The 22,401-nt window shown below is 35.1% G+C and overlaps 1 protein-coding gene and 1 pseudogene across 1 annotated transcript; both read right to left on the reverse strand.

The window, feature by feature from the left end:
- Positions 1–1,183: 1,183 nt before the first annotated feature.
- Positions 1,184–2,124, reverse strand: LOC139153073 (olfactory receptor 14A16-like; annotated as a pseudogene).
- Positions 2,125–7,481: 5,357 nt separating this feature from the next.
- LOC139154052 (olfactory receptor 14A16-like) lies at positions 7,482–20,738 on the reverse strand. Its single transcript, XM_070728483.1, has 2 exons — positions 20,663–20,738; positions 7,482–8,386 (listed from the first exon to the last, which is right to left on the reverse strand). The coding sequence occupies exons 1-2, from the start codon at positions 20,736–20,738 to the stop codon at positions 7,482–7,484; spliced, it is 981 nt and encodes a 326-aa protein (XP_070584584.1).
- Between the last annotated feature and the right edge of the window lie 1,663 nt (positions 20,739–22,401).

Below are 22,401 nucleotides of genomic sequence, written 5' to 3' on the forward strand. Positions count from 1 at the left end.
CTGTAATATATTGGCTTAGGACTGTGATCTAGTATAACCAATTACCTTACTCTTATTGTACATATTAAAATGAATATCTGTAATGCCATGAAAGTAATTTAAACTACTGTGGTAAGAAATTGTACTTCTGATCCATCAGAAACAAAAATGTGTGTGAGTGTATGTGTGGTGTATGAATAAATATTATATTAATGTTAGCTATAAACAAATAAGAACAAAACGACCCAGTACAATATTTGACTGCAAATAATGTGGCCACAGATATGTCCTAAATATTGTGTTCTTTCCCTCATCTACATGTAAACACTTGCAATATATAAACCAAAAGGCTGAAAGACTACCCTGTATAGAATAATAGAATAATGTATACTGCTCAAAAAAATAAAGGGAACACTTAAACAACGCAATATTACTCCAAGTAAATCAAACTTCTGTGAAATCAAAGTGTCCATTTAGGAAGCAACACTGACTGACAATAAATTTCACATGTTGCCAGCACCAGTGTTCCCTCTAATTTTTTGGGAGGGTGGGCGGAAAAGTATAGTGTCTGAGCGGCAGTCCCTTCGGGACTGGGCGGCACAGAAATAATAAATAAATAAATAAATAAATAAATAAATAAATAAATAAACGAAAAACGAACGAACGAACGAACAAACAAACAAACAAACAAACAAACAAACAAACAACCCACCCTGTTTTTGCCTCAGAGAATTTCAAAATAAAATACTGTACTGTATGTCTATAACAGTGAGCTCATAATTGGGCAACTCTATCAATATCAAAATGCCACTTAAATAGTTGAGTTAGTTTCAAACTAGATTTTGATTTTCTTTCTCTCTTCCTTTCTCCCATTCTTTTTCTTTCTCTTTTCCTTCCTCTCTTTTTTCTGTTTCTCTCTCTTCCTCTCTTCCTCTCTTTCTCCTTCCCTCTCACTCTTTCCCTCTCGGCTTCTGGGCAGGTTTGGAAAACTCTGAGTTGATGATGATTTTTAAGTGAGCGATTGCTCACTGCTCAGCTTAGAGGGAACTATGGCCAGCACATTCAACTTTGTACAGAACAAAGTATTCAATGAGAATATTTCATTCATTCAGATCTAGGATGTGTTCTTTGTGTGTTCCCTTTATTTTTTTTAGGCAGTATATTTGTCACCCTGAAGATGATTCAGTCAGGCTAAAAAAAAAGTTCATTTGATTTTTGATGCTATTTTCCACACAGCTGCTTGAATGTCCTTGTTCCGGAGGCAATAAATGATGGGATTCAGAATGGGAGGCAAAACAGAATAAGCGACCGCAGAAAGCAAGTCTATAATGGAAAGGAAAGAGATTTTGGCCTCAGATATGAAAAGAAAGCTGTAGACATGAATAAAGAAAAAACTGTCAAGTGCGGACTGCAGGTTGAGAAGGCTTTGTATCTGCCTTCAACTGATGGAATCTTCAGCACATTAGAGATGATGTAGCCATAAGAAGAAAAAATGAACCCCACACTAAAGGAACCCACAATTAATCCAAATATCAAAATCAAAATTTGATTAACTTTTATATCTGTGCAAGAAATCTTTTGCAATTGTGGAATATCACAAAAAAATTGTCCAATTGTGTTTGGTCCACAGAAGTTTAATTGGAAGGTGATGACCGTTTGTAGCGATGAATAGAGCAGGGAGCTGACCCAGGAAGTAACTGTCATTTGATTGCATACATCCCAGTTCAGCATGAGACTATATTGCAGAGGATGGCAGATAGCTATATAACGGTCATAAGCCATGATGGTAAGCAAGAAGATCTCAGAACATGCACTAGTAATAACTAAAAAAACCTGAGCAATACATCCAGGAAAAGTAATAATTTTGTTATCAGTCAGTGAAACTGCCATGGATTTGGGGACTGTGGTTGTGATATAACATATATCAGTTAGGGACAGGTTGACCAAAAAGAAATACATGGGGGTGTGAAGTTGATGGTTTAGAATAACAGCAATAATTATAAGAAAATTTCCGGCCATGGCTACTAAATAAATGAATAGAAATATGACAAAATGCAGACGTTGAGTAACATGATCATTAGAAAATCCCATTAGAAGGAATTCTCTCACAGAAGATTGGTTGTCAGTTCTAGTTCTTTCAATCATTCTGGACCAAAACAGAAGGGGAAAAAAGTTAGCAGGGAACAAATTAGAGAAAAAATAGTTTTCAATACAGATCACTATTATCTATTTACTGCCAGAATATAGTTAAAATTATTGTCAAAACAATTTATTTCAATGGATACATCAAACATGCTTACTCATTTCATATACATGGAAATTGTTTTCCCATAATACAATTAATAGTAATATAAAATTTTGCAGAAATTTTCCACTTGTTATTACGAATTCTAAAGTAAATAAAATATATTATTTAATATTAAGAAGTCAGATAGAAAGCAGTAATAGATTGAGTGGAATATTATGTATAAGATTTGCATATGCATCTTCAAAATTATGTTTAGAATAAAATATCAGGATGTGGGTGGAAAGCAATAATGCCTTGAAGAAATTAAAAAGAAAAAAATGTGGGCAGTATTCAAAATAATCTGCTTTTTAAATCTGCATTAAAATATTTTAAAATACTTTCATCAGAAGTTAAAGTCATTGAGCTTGTCAGTTGGAAAGCTGACAGCCCAGGTTTGAAACCTGAGTGCTACATGATATGGTGAGCATTCATTACTCACCACAGCTCCTGCCAATACGTATACTTTAGTGGGAAGATAACTTTCTGTATGCCTTGGCATGTGATCATGCTGGCTACACGACCACAGAAGTGTCTTCGGACAATGCTGCTACCTCAGGCAAGAAACAGAGATGAGTACCATCCCTTAGATTCAGAAACCATTACCTTATTTATATTTAATATTTCTTAACTGCCGATCTCCCTTGGATTTACCTGAACTTGAATCCTGAACAGAAACTTGGCAACGTTTTAACATGGAATGAATGAAAGAGAGCTCCACTTAGCTCTGAATACTTTGAGAAGAAAGCTTTGCCAGTCAGTTTAAATATATATGCTATATTTTAGAATGTTTTGCTTTGTAGAGAGAAATTATGTTATCTTTGTTTTCTGTTCTGTTTTCTGAGAGATTTTAAACAATCTCTCAGATGGGAATATAAATTCCCAATGTAATAAAGAAAGTTTCACTTCTTTATATCTTCTTACCTGTCATTATCTCAAAATATTTAGTACATTTTAATGTCTCAATTAGCCCTCTCTTCCTCTGTCTCTTTTTTGTAAAATATAGATCTTGTCCTGAGTTTGAGAGACTGACTAAAGGAGCTTCCTGCTAACTCTACTACCAGTAGGAAGACTTCAGCTGATGGTTTCTGTTATGTTTGTACTTTTAAATAAAGGTGACCGCTGATTGGCTTAAGTCGTGGCCAAGGGAAACCTTGGCGCGGAAGTTTAAAAAAGAGGAACTCATGGATGTTTTTCCCACGCCAGCAAGGTATATAAGGTGCGGCTTCAGCCGGTAGCTCGCAGTCACTTCCTACTTGCGAGCTGGTCACTTCAACTGTTCCTGATTGCCAATAAAGAGCTGTTAACCTTCCTCGGCCTCCAGCTTCTGATTTAACCGTTTCCATCCCACTTCCATTGTGAGTTTATTAAGAATACCATAAATATGAACTTATGAATTGCTTTGTATCATTCCTTGCATACAAAATCCATAGCAATACAGGTACATAAATACAGAGGAAAACAGATACAATAACAATTTAAAATGTATTTCTTAAATCCATTGGGTACAAATCATTCAGCCTTCATTATTTCTGAAGTAGAAGTTTTTCTTATCTCTTATCCAACAACCAGGAAATCTCCTTAAAAGGAGAGAATGATTGAAAAGAAAAGCATATATTGTCAGCCCTGCAAAAAAAAAGTCAGCCAGGAATATCGCAATTTTATGTTACTATTTTTTAAGCTTATTTATTGGTTTATACACAAATACAAAAGACTAAGACAAATGTTGTTTGTCATTTACAGATCATAAACCATTCTATTATATTCCTTATTAACAGATCCATATACAATATATATTATTCAAAGGGATAGTGGTGAGTAAAATAGATTAGTATAGTCTGGATTTGATGCCATCATGCCAACACTGGAATTCTCTTCCGTATTTTTCTAGGTTAAATTTCATTACCATAACCCCACACCCACAAGTGCATTATCACAACCCCACACCCACAAGAACAATAGAGTAGGGTAGGCATCAGGGCAGTACCGCTTCCAAAACATTCTACCTCCTCTCTCTGGGAACCCTTGGCTTATTCGGGTAATTCTCATGGAACTGCCTGACTTACCTATCAGCCTTGACATCCCAACTCTTTACCCCGGTAGCCTCTGATAGAGGGTATCCCTTCCAATGAATTAGGTACTGTGAATTCCCTCTAAAAATGCAAGAATCCCAAAAAAAATTCACTTCGTAGTAGGATTCCCCCTGAATCACAACAGGGGAAAGGGGTGGCTGTGCGTGTGGCCTAATGTTGGAACCGATCACTGGCTTAAGCAAGCTGCAGTGAAATACAGGGTGGATTCTCCCTAGGATTCTAGGCAATACAAGCTGCACCATAACTGGGTTGATTACTTTCAAAATTGGGAAGGGGCCTAGTAATTTTGGACCTAGAGTCACTCAGTCTTGTCTGGGTTGATCTTGAGCGTGTTGGCTTCCATCCAGACCCTTACAGATTCCAAGCACTGCACATCGCATCAACCGCTTCACTGAATTGGCATGGGGTGGAGAATTATAACTGGGTATCATCAGAATACTAATGATACTTCACCCCATGCTGTCAGATGATCTCATCCAGTAGCTTCATGTAAAGCATATTACGGGGGGGGGGGGGGGGGAGGAGAGACTCCTGCAGCATCCCACAAAGCAGAGGTGAGGTGGCAGTTCTTACCCTGTTTTGCTGGTTGCATCAAAGCTACCGGCAGCTCTTCTGCTCCTTTTCCAGGTCTTTTTACTTCCAGGCATGTGCAGAATCAAAAAACACCCCGGAAATTGCATGCACATTTTCACATGACATTCGACTTCTTGCAACAGGGGCATGATGCAGGCACATAGGCGTAGTTCTGGCACGGGCACATGTGCGCACTCTTGGCCCATTCCGGTAGGGCCAGGAATGGTAGCCCACCACTGCACATACATGTGTGTTATTGAGTGTGCATACAAACACAGATACACACGAAGAAAAATGATCTAAAAATAACAAGAACTGGGCCTGCTGTTAGTAATGAATTGTATTAAAGTGCATTAAAAGCATGTTTGTAATGAAGAAAATTGTCTATTCATTACCATTTATTTATTTATTTATTTATTTATTTATTTATTTATTTATTTATTTATTTATTTATTTATTTATTTATTTATTTATTTATTTATTTATTTATTTATTTATTTATTTATTTATTATTTGGATTTGTATGCCGCCCCTCTCCGAAGACTCGGAGTTTATTTATTGAATACTTCATTAGTGAAGCTCTTTTGTTTTTCTTCCTAGTGTTTTCCTGAAAGTGCAGGATCTCCTTTTTTGGTCTCAACTAACTAATGATCCACTGCTTGTGACATAAATTGACTAACTGCCTGTCGCATGAGCCTGAAGTTTTCGACTGAGATACAATAACTAGCCCAAAATCACCCAGCCTAAGCTAGAACTAGGAACAGCCTCCTAATTTCTAGTCTGGTACCTTAATTTCATTTTGAAAACAAAAATGTGGAGCCAATTCTGTGGTTATTCTTCTGAATCAGTGGGTTATCTTATTATGGTTAGCTTAGAGTTCATCTTTACATTATTCTCCATGAGACCTTGAAATGAGAATTGAGGAAAGAATTACAAAGACAGACATCATTAAGTTGTTCGAACAGTCTGAATTCTAAATCTAGATAGAGAAATTCTAATAATATTTTGACATGCATTTGCCTTAACCATTGTAATATTGTTTGTTTGTTTAATTTGCACAATTAATTTCAATTAGGAATTGGAACTTACGGCAATTTTTTAGGAAAGATTCCATAAAATTGGATAGTCCTTCCTATGTTCATTTGAGGGACATTATAATTATTATTATTCAAATGGCTTGAAACACAGTTCATTAGTTATTTTCTTCCCTTTATCATCCCCTCGAAGGTATGTATGTGCTTTTCCATGCATATGTAGTTAGTTGAGACTCACATTCCCTCTTTTTTCACTTAAAATACAACATTTCAAGTACAGTATCTTTTTTCCTTTAGATATTTATGAAACACAACCTCTTAACATCCATAATTTTTAAAATTGATGTTTTACCTAGGTAGTACAAATTAATTCAGTTTTTAGTACCTTATTATGGGACCTAACTAATTCAGTGTGAATGTAGAAGGCAGATTTTGAAGATTTACTTCTGGCATATCTGAACATTCAATTTCTTTGTTTAAATTGAGAACATGGCAACATTCATTTGTGACTTATAAGTTCAGATACATTTAGTTTTTTTTAATTGTGAAAAAAGTAAGAATGATTATAAACATCATGTAAGAATACATATGAACAAGATCATCAAAGAAATACATATATAGTAAAACTGTATACAAGTTATACAGTTCTCAAGGACTCTCATTATATTAGAACACTTATTTATAGATTTGCATTGATAAAATTCTAAGTACAGAACTGCACTCCTTGAAGATTTTAATTCAACACATTTTATTCCTTAGGTGGATTACTGTCCTACTGAAACAATGTTTCTTTTAGTTTTTAAATATATACAAATATAAATATATAAATAACCATACAGATGCTATCTGTAAACTGCATGTAAACAAACTCTTTAAAAATGTTCCTTTATCAGTCCTTCCATATATATTATTATATACTGTTGAACAAAAATGACTGTTATTGTAAAATGTTCAGTGTGAAAAATATTTTTTTACTACCAACAGCATTTTTTAGAATAAAATTCTTTATTGGCCACGTGTGATTGGACACCCAAGGAATTTGTCTTGGTGCATATGATCTCAGTGTACATAATAGAAAAAGATACATTTCTCACGAATCATGTGGTACAACACTTAATGATTGTCATAGGGGTCAAATAAGAATTGAAGAAACAATCAATATTAATAAAAATATCAGGATACAAGCAACAAGTTAAGTGGGAGGACAAGGATGATAAGAATGATGAGAAAAAACTAGTAGAAATAGAAGTGCAGACTTACTAAAAAGATGACTGTTGAGGGAATTATTTGTTTAGTAGAGTGATGGGGTTGGGAAAAAACCTGTTCTTGTGTCTAGTTGTCTTGGTGTGCAGTGCTCTATTGCAACGTTTTGAAGGTAGCAGTTGAAACAATTTGTGTCCAGGGTGTGATGTGTCAGTAAATATTTTCACTGCCCTCTTTTTGACTCGTGCAGTATACAGGTCCTCAATTGAAGGCAGGTTGGCAGCAATTGTTTTTTTCTTTTTTCTTTTGTTTTTTCTACACAAACACTACAGTTATACATGTGAAGGATAAAAGCTTACAGTATGAGGGATTTTTCCCCCTGAAAGATCTCCAGGCAATGAGTTTCCAAAGTCCTCGCTTTATATCTTTATTCCTCATGCTATATATCACTGGATTCATGCATGGTGGCACCACACAGTAGGCTACAGCAGCCACTAAATCCATCTGCGATGGAATCCTGTTAATTGGCCGGAAATAAGCAAATAAGCCAAAAAAGAAGAACAGAGAAACCACAATAAGGTGAGGCAAACAGGTAGAGAAGGCCTTCTGTCTATCTTTTACAGAGGAAATTCTTATTATTGCTTTGAAGATCTGTCCATAAGAATTAACAATGAAAACAAAACAGGCAAAATATAAAAAGCCACTGAAAATAATAGCCCCAATTTCAATGAGATACATATCAGAGCAGGAGAGCCTGAGAATTTCTGGGATTTCACAAAAGAATTGGTAGATCACATTGGAGCAAAAGGTGTTTGCAAATGTGACACCAGTGTGCAGTATTGCTGTTAGAATGCCACCCATCCAGGCACAGCTTGCCATTTGGATACATCTGGATCTGTCCATTAAAGTTTCATATTGAAGTGGATGACAAATAGCAACATAACGATCGTAGGCCATAACTGTCAGTAGAAAGAATTCAGATGCTGCAAAGAGAACAAAGGAGAACATTTGGGCAGCACAATGAGAATAGAGGATTATCTTTGTTTTCATTAAGGAATTGGCTATGACTTTGGGGATGGTGACCGTGATATAGCCCAGGTCAACAATTGATAGATTTAGGACAAAAAAATACATTGGGATATGAAGATGAATATTTAAAATTACTATGATGATGATGAGTATATTTCCCGTCACACATGCAATATAAATTGGGTTGGTTTCTTCTCAAAAATCAATTTCAGAAAGAAGGATCAATTAACAGTAATAAAATAGAAAAAGAAGGATGATGAGGAAGAGATTGAAAGCAGGAAAGCAGTACCATGGGGCTTAGCTGCTGTTTAATCCTCATTTAGCTGAGAACAAACTGGCTGATTTCAATTAGATTTAATCAGTGGAAGAAATCATATCGTTTAGATTGAAATATTTGGAGTTTCTTCCTTGAAGAATTGCATCATGTTGATTATATAAATACACATAGCACATAAAATAAAATAGAAACAGATGTAATGTCCAGATGTCAATAAAAATAAAATATTTAAAAAGATTTAAAAGTTTGTTTTGTCTGCCAAATGCATCTAGATAAAATGTAGACAAGTGTGGAAGGTTTGGTTTTTGGATACCTGGTTTATAACATTTGACCATATAAAATGATTGAGAAAAAGAATCACATGCAAAGTTTACAGAGTAAATGAGATGCAACAAGAATGCTTTCTTAAGATAATGAAATCTGCTTTCCTTCTATAAGGGAATACATAAAATCATACATACTTTAATGCAGAAGCAGAAATTTTTTGCATGTTATACATTTTGCAGGTAAGGAAGTTAGATGTTTAAAGAATTACTGGCTTAGAATTTATGTTAGTTCTGTGTCAGTATCCCTGGAGGGCACTTTGTGACTCATCCCTGGTGTAGTACAATTTATCCAAAGAACTTTAGGTAGATTGTTGAACTGCAAATTTAGTTCCAATTCTTTACTCAGGTAAAATGCTCAATGGATAAAGTGAATTTATAACAACAGCAATAAAACAGCATATAATAATAATCCAATACTAAAACAGTTAAAAACCCTTATTATAAAACCAAACATACGTACAGACATACCATGCATAAAACTGTAAAGGCCTAGGGGGAAAGAGTATCTCAATTCCCCCATGCCTGGTGGCAGAGGTGGGTTTTAAGCAGCTTATGAAAGGCAAGGAGAGTGGGGGCAATTCTAATCTCTGGGGGGATTTGGTTCTAGAGGGCCGGGGCCGACACAGAGAAGGCTCTTCCCCTGGGTCCCACCAAGCGACATTGTTTAATTGACAGGACCCAGAGAAGACCCACTCTGTGGGACCTAACTGGTCACTGGGATTCGTGCAGCAGAAGGCGGTCCTAGCAGTTATTATTCTCTTGCATACTAAGGCAAATTCATCTTTCCCAACCACCTCCACACAATGATTAATCTATTGGCAATATATTGTAATAATAGTGCAGGCCCCTTTTGCCTAATGATGGCAGCCTAGCTGGCCAGAAATTAGGAGAATGAGGCAATAAGGGGCGAGGGGGCTGAGCCCCCAGGATCCCCTACCCCTACCCCTTTAATCCCAGGGGAGTATACAACAAAGACTTTCAGGTCCTTGTCTCTCCCTTCGCAGTGCTATGGCCTGCAGGGATGTCCCCTCCTTTGCCCTGTTCCCCAACCTGGGTCCACAGGGACATTCCCTGTGCCTTCACCCCTGCTCGCCCACTTGTCAAGGCCTGTGCCATGCAAACAAACCAAGCATGGCCTAAGAGTAGGCAGCACCATGTAGAGCACTCTCAGTGGTGAACATGCATGTATTCGCTTCATCTGGCAGCTGGGGGGGCAAAAGGAGGAAGGCCTGGGGCGTAGCCTAATTTATAGAGTTTGCCTGCCTCGCCCCGGCTCCCACAATGCCCCGCGCTGCTAGTGAGGGGCCAAAATGGCGATCTCACTAAATAACGCAAGATTACCATATCCCAAGCTAGCATGTGTGCTGGAGCTGTTTTTTCCGGCCCCAACACAATTTTCGGCCGGCCAATGGACCGTCCGACCATTCAAATGTATCAGACATAGGATGGGCAGTGTCAATTTTCTTCTCATAATTCAATTTTCAGTTTCACTCGAGGCTTTTAACTATCCCTTTACTTAGTTTCTTCCACAGTATTAGTTGCACAATCTTCCAGGTATCCTGCTAAATTATAAATTTAATAAACTGGCTCTGGATCAATCAAGGAGCAGAATATTTGTGCTCACCTTCTAACCTTGTGACTCGATATGAGAATTGGAGACAGGAGGAAGTAACATAGTCTAAGTAATAGTTAAGAGACAGCTGAAATCACAAAGCTGGATGGGGAACTTTTCAGAAGATGTCTTCTTTGGTTTTCCAGGGATTGTAAAAGCGGATGGTAGAAATATTTTCATTTTTGTAAGATTCTGTTTAATTTAACCCTACAATCAAGATGCTCCAGGTTGTGCATCTGTTCCTGTTTAACTTTTATGCAGATGGATTATCAATATTCTTTTCCCCCACCTCAAAATTATTGCCCCAATGATGAGAGACATATACCTTCTTTTTCTACTGATTCTCCAAAACTCTTAATTCTCTTTCCCTACTCCTTTCCTTGGCAACATGTCTTATACAGACCATATGTTTGACTTCTTATCCCTATATGGTGAGGCATAATTATCCCTCCCCATCCACAAAAACCCTATTCATTTCTATTTGTTAAGACATGTTTTAATGTTGTTTCCCTCTTGGATACCATTTCCCCGATAGTTATTGGTTGTTGGGTTTGGGGGGGGGGGTTTGTCACTGCTTTTGCCATTGACATGTTTTTCATAATCTTATCCTTCAATAAATATGTTTTTTTTCTGAAATATATGTTATCTGCATTTTTAGGATTATATATTTATTTTAGTATTAAATATTGGTTTCTGCTGGATAGCCTTGAAGCATCATCTGAATTAATTCTGACAATCTCTGAATCAAAGTCTTATATTGACTTAATTTGTGGGTGTTCCATTATGTTGTATAATGAACATATGTAGCTGAAGTTACAAAAAATAATGGAGAATGGGGGAAAAGAAATTAAGTCAATGTGACTCCTACATTTCTTATTATTGATCAACATATAACTCATTGATTATTTTTGGCATAAATGGTTCGTTACTAACTTTAGAAGTGAAATACGGCTAATTCAAGCTTTAACTTTGTACAACTAAACAGTTCTAGAGTCTACAATGTTGGAGCAATCCAACACTTTGCTTTTAGAAGTGATGAGACCTTGCTGTTTTTACAGGGCGCTTCTCCTGAACTGTCACTGAATTGAATGCCTTTCATCCCACCATATTCTTCAACTGAAAACAAAAAGCATTTTTACATAAGATTCAAGTCTGGATAGTTTTGGGAGTATAGAAATTTAAAAAGAAGGCTTTCTAAGCTCAGTAATTGTTTTGGGAGTATTATATGTTGTTTGTTCCCAGTGTTCTGATGAAATATTTACAATTTACTAGTAACAAGTAACATATTCTGATGAGTTTATTGGAATTTAACAATTTTCCTTTACTGGATTTGTATTTAAAATATGGAATCAAATATCTGTAGGATGTAGGATCTGTGCTGTAGGATTTCCTGCTTAAGCAGGGGGTTGGATTTGATGACCTGCAAGGTTCCTTTCAACATTAAATAATAAATAAATAAATAAATAACATAAATCTAAACTGAAATTATATTTCTTGTTTTATGTGGAAGCTTCAAAAGAGCTGTTGTGATCTCTTTGTTTCTCATGCTGTAAATGATGGGGTTCATGAAAGGAGGGACCATTGAGTACAACACTGCGAGTAGTAGATCCAAGCCTGATGAGGTTCTGAACATTGTCCCCAAACAAGCATAGACTCCAGTAAAGTAGAATAAGCAGAGCACAGCCAAGTGGGGCAGACAAGTTGAAAAGGCTTTTTTCTTTCCTTCCACAGAAGGAATAATAAAAACAGCCCTAAAGATGTATACATAAGAGGTAACTGTGAAACTAAAGCAGGTTACACATATTAACACGGTAAATACAAGGGGCCCAAGTTCAATAAGATAAGAGGAACTGGAACATGAAAGCTTCAGGAGCTGTGGGATTTCACAAAAGAATTGGTTGATTTTGTTGGAACAGAATGTGATAGTAAAAGTGCAAGCTGTGTTTAGTGATGCATCAAAAAACCCAAAGATCCATGCACTGGTAGCCATTTTCAAACAAGCCTCTCGGTTCATTTCTTTCACATAATTCAATGGATTACATATAGCAACATATCGATCATAAGCCATCAAGGTCAGAAGCAAGAATTCTGACGCTCCTGCCCAAAAAAAGAAAAAGACTTGTGCCATGCATTCATAATATGATATCCTTCTGGTATTCATCACTGAATTAGCCATAGCTTTTGGAACAGTGACTGAAATGAAACTTAGATCAACAATATTTAAATTAACTAGGAAAAAATACATTGGTGTTTGAAGATGTGGGTTGAGGGTTACAACAGTTATTATAAGAAGGTTTCCAATCAATGCAGCCAGATAGATAAGCAAAAATCCTCCAAATGTTAACATGCGAAGCGCCAGAACATCGGAGTAGCCTAAGAGTTGGAAATCAGTAACAAAACTTTGATTATCCATTGCTTTCTTGTGTAAACAGCCTGTAGAGAGAAAAACTCTTATTGAACTCTAAATTAATGAGAATACCAAAAGGACAACCAAAATTGTATCTTTACTTTCAGTTACTGAATAGCTGTAATTTTATTACTGTATTGCTAATACAGAATGACCCAGTAGAAGTTTAAAAATCTCTCTGCTCTCTCATGATGATTTAGAAACATGAATGAAAAATAGGCAGATATCTGAATTAATAAATTAAGCAGACTCTACTGTCTGATTCTGTTGAGGCAAAATGTATTTTTTTCATTTTCAAAAGGGGAGAGAAAGCATTATCTCTTATTAATTAGATATATGCAAAGTAATAATGTCAGGTAGACAGACATATAGAAAAACTGACAGATACGTGATAGACAGGCAGACAGATAGACAAACAAACAAACAAACAAACAGTAAGTAAGACAGAAAGACAGACAAATTCCACCAAGGAGAGATGCAGAGAAAAAATTAGCATTGTAATGTTCTGATTTAACCAAAACAATGAGCAAAATATGCATAAGAACATTTATGTTTAAGCTTGTACTACAACTGTATGATTGTAGTACAATTATTCTACTACATAATTGTTGAGCTAGATGGAAGTAGCAAAAGGAAACAAAATTTCCACCCTGAGCTTTTTCTCATAGCATATTGAATGTTACCTCAGTTGAGAGTCCCATCACCTGGCACTATATTGTCAATCACTTTTTAAAGGCTATCCCTTTATATACCATGCAGTTTTCTTGGTAAAATACAATAGTGATTTATTATTACCTTTTCCCATGCCATTTGAAATTATTCTTGTCACTAAAGTAAATTTCCACTGTGAACATCTTATTCTACTGCTGCTCTCCAATCTGTGCCTACTTGCTTTAGCTGAGCCACTGGGAATATAGCTGTACTAACTGTATATATACATGGTTTAAACCCACTGTAGTTTGTTTGTTTGTTTGTTTGTTTGTTTGTTTGTTTGTTTGTTTGTTTGTTTATTTATTTATTTATTTATTTTTGTCCTATTTTTATTACTTTTAATAAATAATTAAAAGCATTCCTTACTCAACTCAACTGGAAAGTGAGTTTCTCCCGGTTCGGACCAGTTTGTCTGAACCAGTAGCAAACTGCTAGTGATGTCACAATGACATCAAGGAACTGACTGGTTTGGAATTTTTTTCTGATTTTTCTTTTTTCTTTTGTGCTTGTGCAGAAGCCAAGTTTCCAGCACAGAGCATGAATCACCATCATGTTTTCAGCTTTTTTTTTTTAATGTATTTTTTGTCACTGTGCCATATTATAGCCTAGTGCCTTAACCTAAAACTGGTTCACTACACAGCTCATTCATCTCTTCTAAAAATACCCCCCTTCATCCCACAGACTTAAGGAGAACAAACACAATTAGGCTCTCTGGGAGAAAAATATGTTCTAGATCTTATAACGTCTCAGTGATATTAGTTGATGTATCTACTAATCCTTTTGTTTAGGCTAATTCTTTACCTCAATAGATTGCAATTTTTGAGGACCTATTTCATTATTCTTATATACTTAGTGCATCAGTAAGTAAGATCGACAACTTTTAAAAAAACATACATTATCATTGAGATTAATTTTTGCCTTATAATCTCTTATTATCAAGCTATGATTATACCTCTTGTGAGTTTAAGTTGCTGAAATCTTTAATTCAAAATGAGAAAAATCAAGTTAGAAGTTTTGGCCATCTCTTAAACAAATCAAGTTCTTTCATATGTAAAGCTTCTTTAATTAATGTGAAATATATATATTTACACACACACACACACACACACACACACACACACACACACAGATATATATATATATATATATATATATATATATATATATATATATATATATATATATATATATATATATATATGTTTTCGTAAATTTTCACGGGTATATGTATGTAGATTGTTCTGAGTTCGGGTTTTGCCCTGTGTAATGTTTTGCATATCTATGCGACGTTTCGGTGAAATCACATTCACCATCATCAGGCTGGAGTTCCAATCTTTGTTACTGTCAAAATTTGACAGTACCAAATTAATTTCCAAAACAGAACACTACAGCAGAAGAATAATCATGGAAGCCATCGAGATAGAAAAACATCCCCAAAATATGAACAAGCAGGATGATACCTCCCGCTTACCAGACATCTGGAAACCAGCCCTCAAACGTATCCCAGCCAGAGAAACCAGACTCAGAACACACATTGCAAAACAATCAAGTAGCCTGCAAGCTCCAACTACTCAGGATATCATGCCTAATCTACAACCATTAACTAATCAGCAAACCTCAACTACATCAACGACCCCAGATGTTACCCCACTGACTCACCAGGAAGTTTCTACACAGCAGGCAATTGCTGAGCCATCAAACCACACCCAGCCACCAGTATTTATAGAAGGAAGGCAGCTCAGGTCTCGCTGTGTTCGCCCTAGAAGAAGGACAGAAACACCAGCCTGAAGATGACAAGTGGGACCTCGTCGAAACATCGCCAGAAATTTCCAAATCCTACACGGGAAGAAACCCGAATATACCAAGATCGTCATACCTGTACCCGTGAAAATCTACGAATATATATATATGTATATCTTTGATAAATTTGTCTCATGTATGCTGTTCTGCAGAATTAATTCATTCTTCTTTTTTAAAAAGAATTATTTGCTTTAGATTCTGCTTATGGTGAAGCATAATTGATTTACTGCTTGATTAGATAATTCACATATAAAATTAGACTGTCACGTTTTTTAAAAAAGGTCCAGCAATCATTTACAATTTTAGTATATTTCAAAATCTGGACAAACACTTCATACCTACTGGACTGCAAATATAAATATAGATTTATATTTCTCTCTTGCAAGCTAATTAATTCTTTAACATGCGTTCCATTCTGCTATATCCAAACCTGTCATATTGTGGTAAAGGGACTTGTTCGTTCTTTCAGATATGAATATCAGTAGAAGAATGTTTATTTGGGAGGATTTTTTAAAGTTTCGTTTCTAATTATGTTAAATGACTTTTTCCCTGGATATCATAGTTCAATTTGTTGTATAATCAGGAGAGAATCCTTGAGGGGTCCTTGATGCTCTTTGAGCTTGGTTGTTTCCTTATAGACATTTAATTACCAAAACTAAGTAATATTATCAAGGAAGGAGGGGTTGCTCTCATTATATTCTAATGATTTGCTCTGTTGCTATTGGTGGGAATGATCTTGGAGGCTCTTTTGTGGACTCTTCACTATTAGCTTATTTGGCAAGTGCCTTCAGTGGAGTATTGTTTTTTTTTAAATATATTTTTATTGATTTTTAACAAGTTTAATATACACACAACATAAAACAGTGCATGGTGAAGACAAATGCCCACCACCCCGACACACACACATACCCCACCACCATATCGGAGGTGTTTCTTATATAACCCACTGTAAGCCAAGAGCAATTTATCTATTTACATATTATAGAGTGATTCCAATTTATTTCTTGTAGCTTGGTCTCAGATTCTACTCATCATATATAGAAACATAGAAACATAGAAGTCTGACGGCAGAAAAAGACCTCATGGTCCATCTAGTCTGCCCTTATACTATTTTCTGTATTTTATCTTAGGATGGATATATGTTTATCCCAGGCATGTTTAAATTCAGTTACTGTGGATTTATCTACCACGTCTGCTGGAAGTTTGTTCCAAGGATCTACTACTCTTTCAGTAAAATAATATTTTCTCATGTTGCTTTTGATCTTTCCCCCAACTAACTTCAGATTGTGTCCCCTTGTTCTTGTGTTCACTTTCCTATTAAAAACATTTCCCTCCTGGACCTTATTTAACCCTTTAACATATTTAAATGTTTCGATCATGTCCCCCCTTTTCCTTCTGTCCTCCAGACTATACAGATTGAGTTCATTAAGTCTTTCCTGATATGTTTTATGCTTAAGACCTTCCACCATTCTTGTAGCCCGTCTTTGGACCCGTTCAATTTTGTCAATATCTTTTTGTAGGTGAGGTCTCCAGAACTGAACACAGTATTCCAAATGTGGTCTCACCAGCATTCTATATAGTGGGATCATAATCTCCCTCTTCCTGCTTGTTATACCTCTAGCTATGCAGCCAAGCATCCTACTTGCTTTCCCTACCGCCTGACTTCCCTACCGCCTGACTTCTTACTTTGTCCCACCATCCCATCAGTTGTTTCAATTCAGTTTCATTATCCAAATTTATCCTTTTATCCATCATTTCAAATTGAATATGGTCCACCATGTACCTATACCAATTTTGCATTGTCCATTTTGTCGCATCCTTCCAACCCAAAACTATTATCGCCTGAGCGCTTTCTATTGCTGCTTGTTTTATTTCTCTAAATTCTCCCATCGCATTGCTTTTAACTAATGCTGTCATTTCCTTAGTGATTGTCCATTGTATATTTAAAATTCTATTTATGTCCTCTTGCACTTTTTGCCAAAATTCCTGCACTATGGGGCATTCCCAAATCATATGCATAAACACTCCTTTATCTTGACAGCCTCACCAACAATTACCCCTAACCTTTTGCTGAAAGTGTGCAAGTTGAACGGGAGTATAATACCACTTACGTAATATTTTCCTTCTCATTTCCCTAATTCTTGTATTCTTAGTTTTCTTTATATTTTTTACTATATTTTCCATGTCTTGTACCTCTACTTGTATCTCATTTTGCCACCATTTAGTCAATCCTCGAATTGTATCCCCCTCTGATTGCACTAACAGCTTATATATATATTGGTTGCTTGCACCTTTATACCCTCACTTTTTTCTCTTATTATTTTTTCTAACCCTGTCTCCTCCCTCAATACTACTTCTTTATTCTCCCTTTCATTGAGATATTTACATATTGCATTTATTTGTAGCCATATTTCCTTACCTAACCACCATTCTATACGATTTCTACTTGGCCTGCCATCCTTCTCATATAACAGTTCTATCTTGGTTATCCCCCTTCCCTTCAACTCTGTTATAACCCTATTCAAATTTGTTTCATTATCTCTATTTATTACATAAAGCAATGACAGTTTAGATTTATATAATCCTATTTTCCCCTGCCATTTTTTCCAAATTTCCTTAGTCCCTTTCATGGGACCTATTAATTTACCTAAGTCACTCCTATTCCACTTTATAAAAATTAATTCTCTATTCTTCATCACGTTTATCTGTTTTTCCAATTTCACCCATTTGTTTTCACATAGTTATAACTCCATTAACCTTTCCAGCTCCAAACAAGGAACTCCCCATCCCCCATCCCCCCCTCTTTTTCATTTGCAATTAACCAATTTTCATTTGCAATTAACCAATTTTTCCTTATTCTTGGTCTCTTATCTTCTTCAATCCATTAATTAAGGTTTTTGTCCCACCCTTTAAACTTAAATGTTGATAGCCCCCCTGACAGTACATCATTTTGGGAACTATCATCATTTTTAAAGCTCTTATTCTAGAGATTCTCCTTAACTTTTTCAACATTTTCCTCCATATTAATCTATAATTCACCTCCTCAATTTTCATTGGGTTTCTCAGTAACCAAATTCCCAAATATTTGATTTTTTTAAGTCCTAATTTCAACCCTGATTCTTTCCTAATTTCTATCTGCTCTCTCAGACCTGTAATTAAACACATAATCTCTGATTTTTCCATATTAACCGACAGTCCCGATTCCTATTTAAACTCTTGTAAAATATTTCTTTTACCTTTAATCATCTCCATTGGGATCAGGGTCAATATAATTGCATCATCTACAAATAAGTTTATTTTCATTTCTAATTCCCCTATTCTATATCCTGCCCAGGTGTTATCTTGTCTTATCTCATTAGCTAAGATCTCTATTGCTATTACAAATAATTTGGGAGATAAAGGACATCCCTGCTTGGTGCCGTTTAATATTTTAATTCTCTGCATTCTTTGTCCATTCACTCTTATATATGCTTCTTTCCCTTTATAAATCTCTTTTATAGTTTCACAAAATTTATCCCCCATATTTAGTTCCTTACATAATTTATATAAATAGCTATGGTTAACTTTATCAAAAGCTTTATACACATCTAATTTCAAAACTCCGAATTTCCTTTTAGTGACAGTAGCATGGTGCATCACATTTATTACATTTCTAATTGGTTCGGTTATTTTCCTTCCCTTCACAAATCCATATTGATCCTCTTCAATTATTTTTGATAAAATGTTTTCTAGTCTATTTGCCAATATTTTCATAAATATGTTATAATCTTGATTTGCCAAACTGATAGGACGGTAGGACCCAGGCTCTCTTAAGTCTCGACCCATCTTCAGGATAGTAACAATTTCTGAAAGCTTCCATGTCTGTGGGATATCATGATTTAACAATATATTCTTAAATAGTTTCCCCAAATGCGGCAGCAATACATTCATACAATTTTTATAAAATTTCCCTGTAAACCCATCCGGGCCCGGTGCTTTGGCTTGTTTTAACCCTTTAATTACTCTAGCAATTTCATCTTGTATAATTTCTGCATTCAATATTTGTTTATCTTCTTCACTTACTATTTTCCCAACATTGAGGACTCCTATCTTCACCTGCTCCTCTTTATACAAATCTTCATAATATTTTCCCATTATCTGCTCTAGCTGCTCTTTACCATATCTAACCACTCCACTAGAGTCTCTCAATGCTAAAATACATGATTTTTCTTTCCTCTTCTTCAAATATCTGGCCATTTGCTGTATTGATTTTGTCCCCCAGCTCAGTATTTTTTGTCACATCATCATTCTCATCTTGTTCCATTTGATCTCATCATACACCATCAATTGTTTCTTTTTCAATTTCAATAAACTATTCCAATCTCTACTTTTAGTTCATCTTAACTGCTCTTGTATCAAATCTATTTCCCTTATCTTCATTTTCCCAGTGGAGTATTGTTTACTTCTTGGATGTTGGTCTGATGTTACCTTTTGGGTTAATCTATGCTCATCTGGGTGTTGATTACTAGTGGGAAGGTGTTTTGGTGTTTTTGTTCCCTTGTTGGCTGAAGCGAAACAAGCCAGCAATCAACATGTAATATTGCATCATTTGCCAATGGGAGTACTTCTTCCAGTTATAGTCATGAGTCAATGATTTATACATTGTATAAAATTCAACTAATAAAATAGCTATATATTGTATGGTCATCTGCTTTTAAACTTAACATATCTAAAAAAGGGACAGCTTGCAAGAGCAGTTCTAAGCATCCCCCATTTATTTATTAGATTTGTATGCCGCCCCTCTTCAAGTTTGCTCATATTACACTACTGTTGCAGAAAGTGTACTGTCTCTGAGGTTCTTTCCAAATGCTGGGTATTCCTGTCAAAGTCCTGAGGATACTAGCTCATCACTTCATATCAGAGTATCAGTAGTGGGTTTCTGCTGCTTCAGATCAGTTTTATAGAACCGGTAGCAACTTGGCAGCCTAGGTTGCTAGAACTGGCAGTGACATCTTATAGAGGTTTTCCTTATACAGTACCGATAGTGTTAATTTATAGTTTTCTTTGCACAGTTTTGTCCATTCTTCTAAGTGAATTGGATACCCAAAATTCTTCATCCATGCCAACATGCTGTCTTTTACTATTTCTTCTAAGTTATCAAATTTTATTAAATAATTATACATTTCATTACGAATTTTGTGGGTGGGCCTAATAAAAATTTGTCTATTATATTTAATTTAGAGCTTATTCCATATTCTTCAGAATCAATTTTATATCTATTTTGAAGTTGTATATATGGAAACCAATCTATATGTTTCCCTTCAGCTTCTAAAGTTTGTCTAGATTTAAGCTTACTGTCCTCATCTAACAGATCATCATATGTTCTCACTTTAGTATTTCCTAGGACATTCGGGTATATCAAGGCTTCCATGGTGGATAACCACCTTGGTATTTCTATAAAGTGTTTATTTTTTATTTTCCTCCAAATGAATAGTAAGGTACCTCTTATTGCGGGTTGTTGGAATTGTGTGTGTTTGATATTCTTTTTTCCCCAAAGGTGGGCATGCCATCCTTCTTGTAGATTATAAGCTTCTAATTTGAGAATTCTTTGATTTTTTAGTGTGATCCAATCCTTAATCCATAAGAGGCTGGCTGAATAGTAGTAAGTTTCAAGATCAGGTAGGCCGAAGCCCCCCGCCTCTTGTTTGTCAACCGGATTTTTATATTTAATTCTTGGTTTTCTCCCTGCCCATGTGAACTTTGATATAACTCTATTAATTTCTTTGAATATTTTTTTTTCTAATTTAATTGGAGCCGTTTAGAATAGGTAAAGCCATCAGGGAAGAATATTTGATTTTATAATTGCGATTCTGCCAAGAAGTGATAATTGTATTTTACCCCATTTTTCTAGGTCTTCTTTTGTGTTGCGATGTAGTTTTATATAATTATCTTCTTTTAATGATGAGTATCTAGCTGTGAGCCATATGCCTAAGTATTTAATTCTCTTTATTGCTTGCAATCCTGAAAATTTTTCTAGTTCCTTTATCTGTGCTTGAGTGCAATTTTTGAGTAAGAATTGGTTTTACCTTTGTTAATTTTTAAACCTGCGGCCTTCCCAAATAGTTTTAATTCCTTTAACAGATTGGTTATTGATGATTTTGGTTCTTCAAGGAAGAATACCAAGTCATCCACAAAAGCTTGGGTTTTATAAATTTCTTTATTAATTTTTGTGCCTTTAATATTCGGGTTGTTTCTAATTTGGTTAAGTAATATTTCAAGTGATAACATAAATAGTAGGGGTAATAAAGGGCAGCCTTGTCTTACGCCTTTACAAATTTTAAGTTCATCAGTCAAGTTACCATTTACCCTCACGCTCACCTTTTGATTAGTATACATGGCATCAATCATTTTTTCATATTTAGGACCAAATTTCATAATTTTAATTTGCTGTTTTAAAAAGTCCCAATTTAAGTTGTCGAAGGCTTTTTGTGCATCTAGAAAAAGCATGGCCAATTGTTTATCATTGTTACCTTTGTAAAATTCTAATACTAGAACTATTCTAGTATTATTTCTGATTTGTCGTGTGGGTAGAAATCCATTTTGATCAGAATGAATAGTTTTGTTTAAGATTTTTTTGATCCTTTCTGCAATAATTGTCATAAAAATTTTGTAATCCACATTTAATAGTGAAATTGGTCTATAATTTTTAATTTCCATATCCATATATTTCCATATCCATTTCCCCCTCAGAATTAATATATATTTAATGTATTTAAAATGGATAAAAATACATTAATATCTATTTGTTTTATAATTAATAATAATGTAGTGTAATTGTGTATACAGTTCAATCTAATTTAAATTATATGTTATAGATAAATATGTTAATTTATACAATCAAGCATACCATAAATATATCAACTACATATATATTATGATTATAAATTCATCTCAAGATACATATATAATAAAATAACTAATAAAATGGTAGTATCACATATACTATAAAGTTCAAACATATATTCAGGTATTAATTTACCAAGCTATACTGTAACTCGACTGTTCAGTTTGATTAGTATAACTAAACTTTTTAG

Source organism: Erythrolamprus reginae, chromosome Z (assembly GCF_031021105.1).
Source record: "Erythrolamprus reginae isolate rEryReg1 chromosome Z, rEryReg1.hap1, whole genome shotgun sequence".
Taxonomy (NCBI): domain Eukaryota; kingdom Metazoa; phylum Chordata; class Lepidosauria; order Squamata; family Dipsadidae; genus Erythrolamprus; species Erythrolamprus reginae.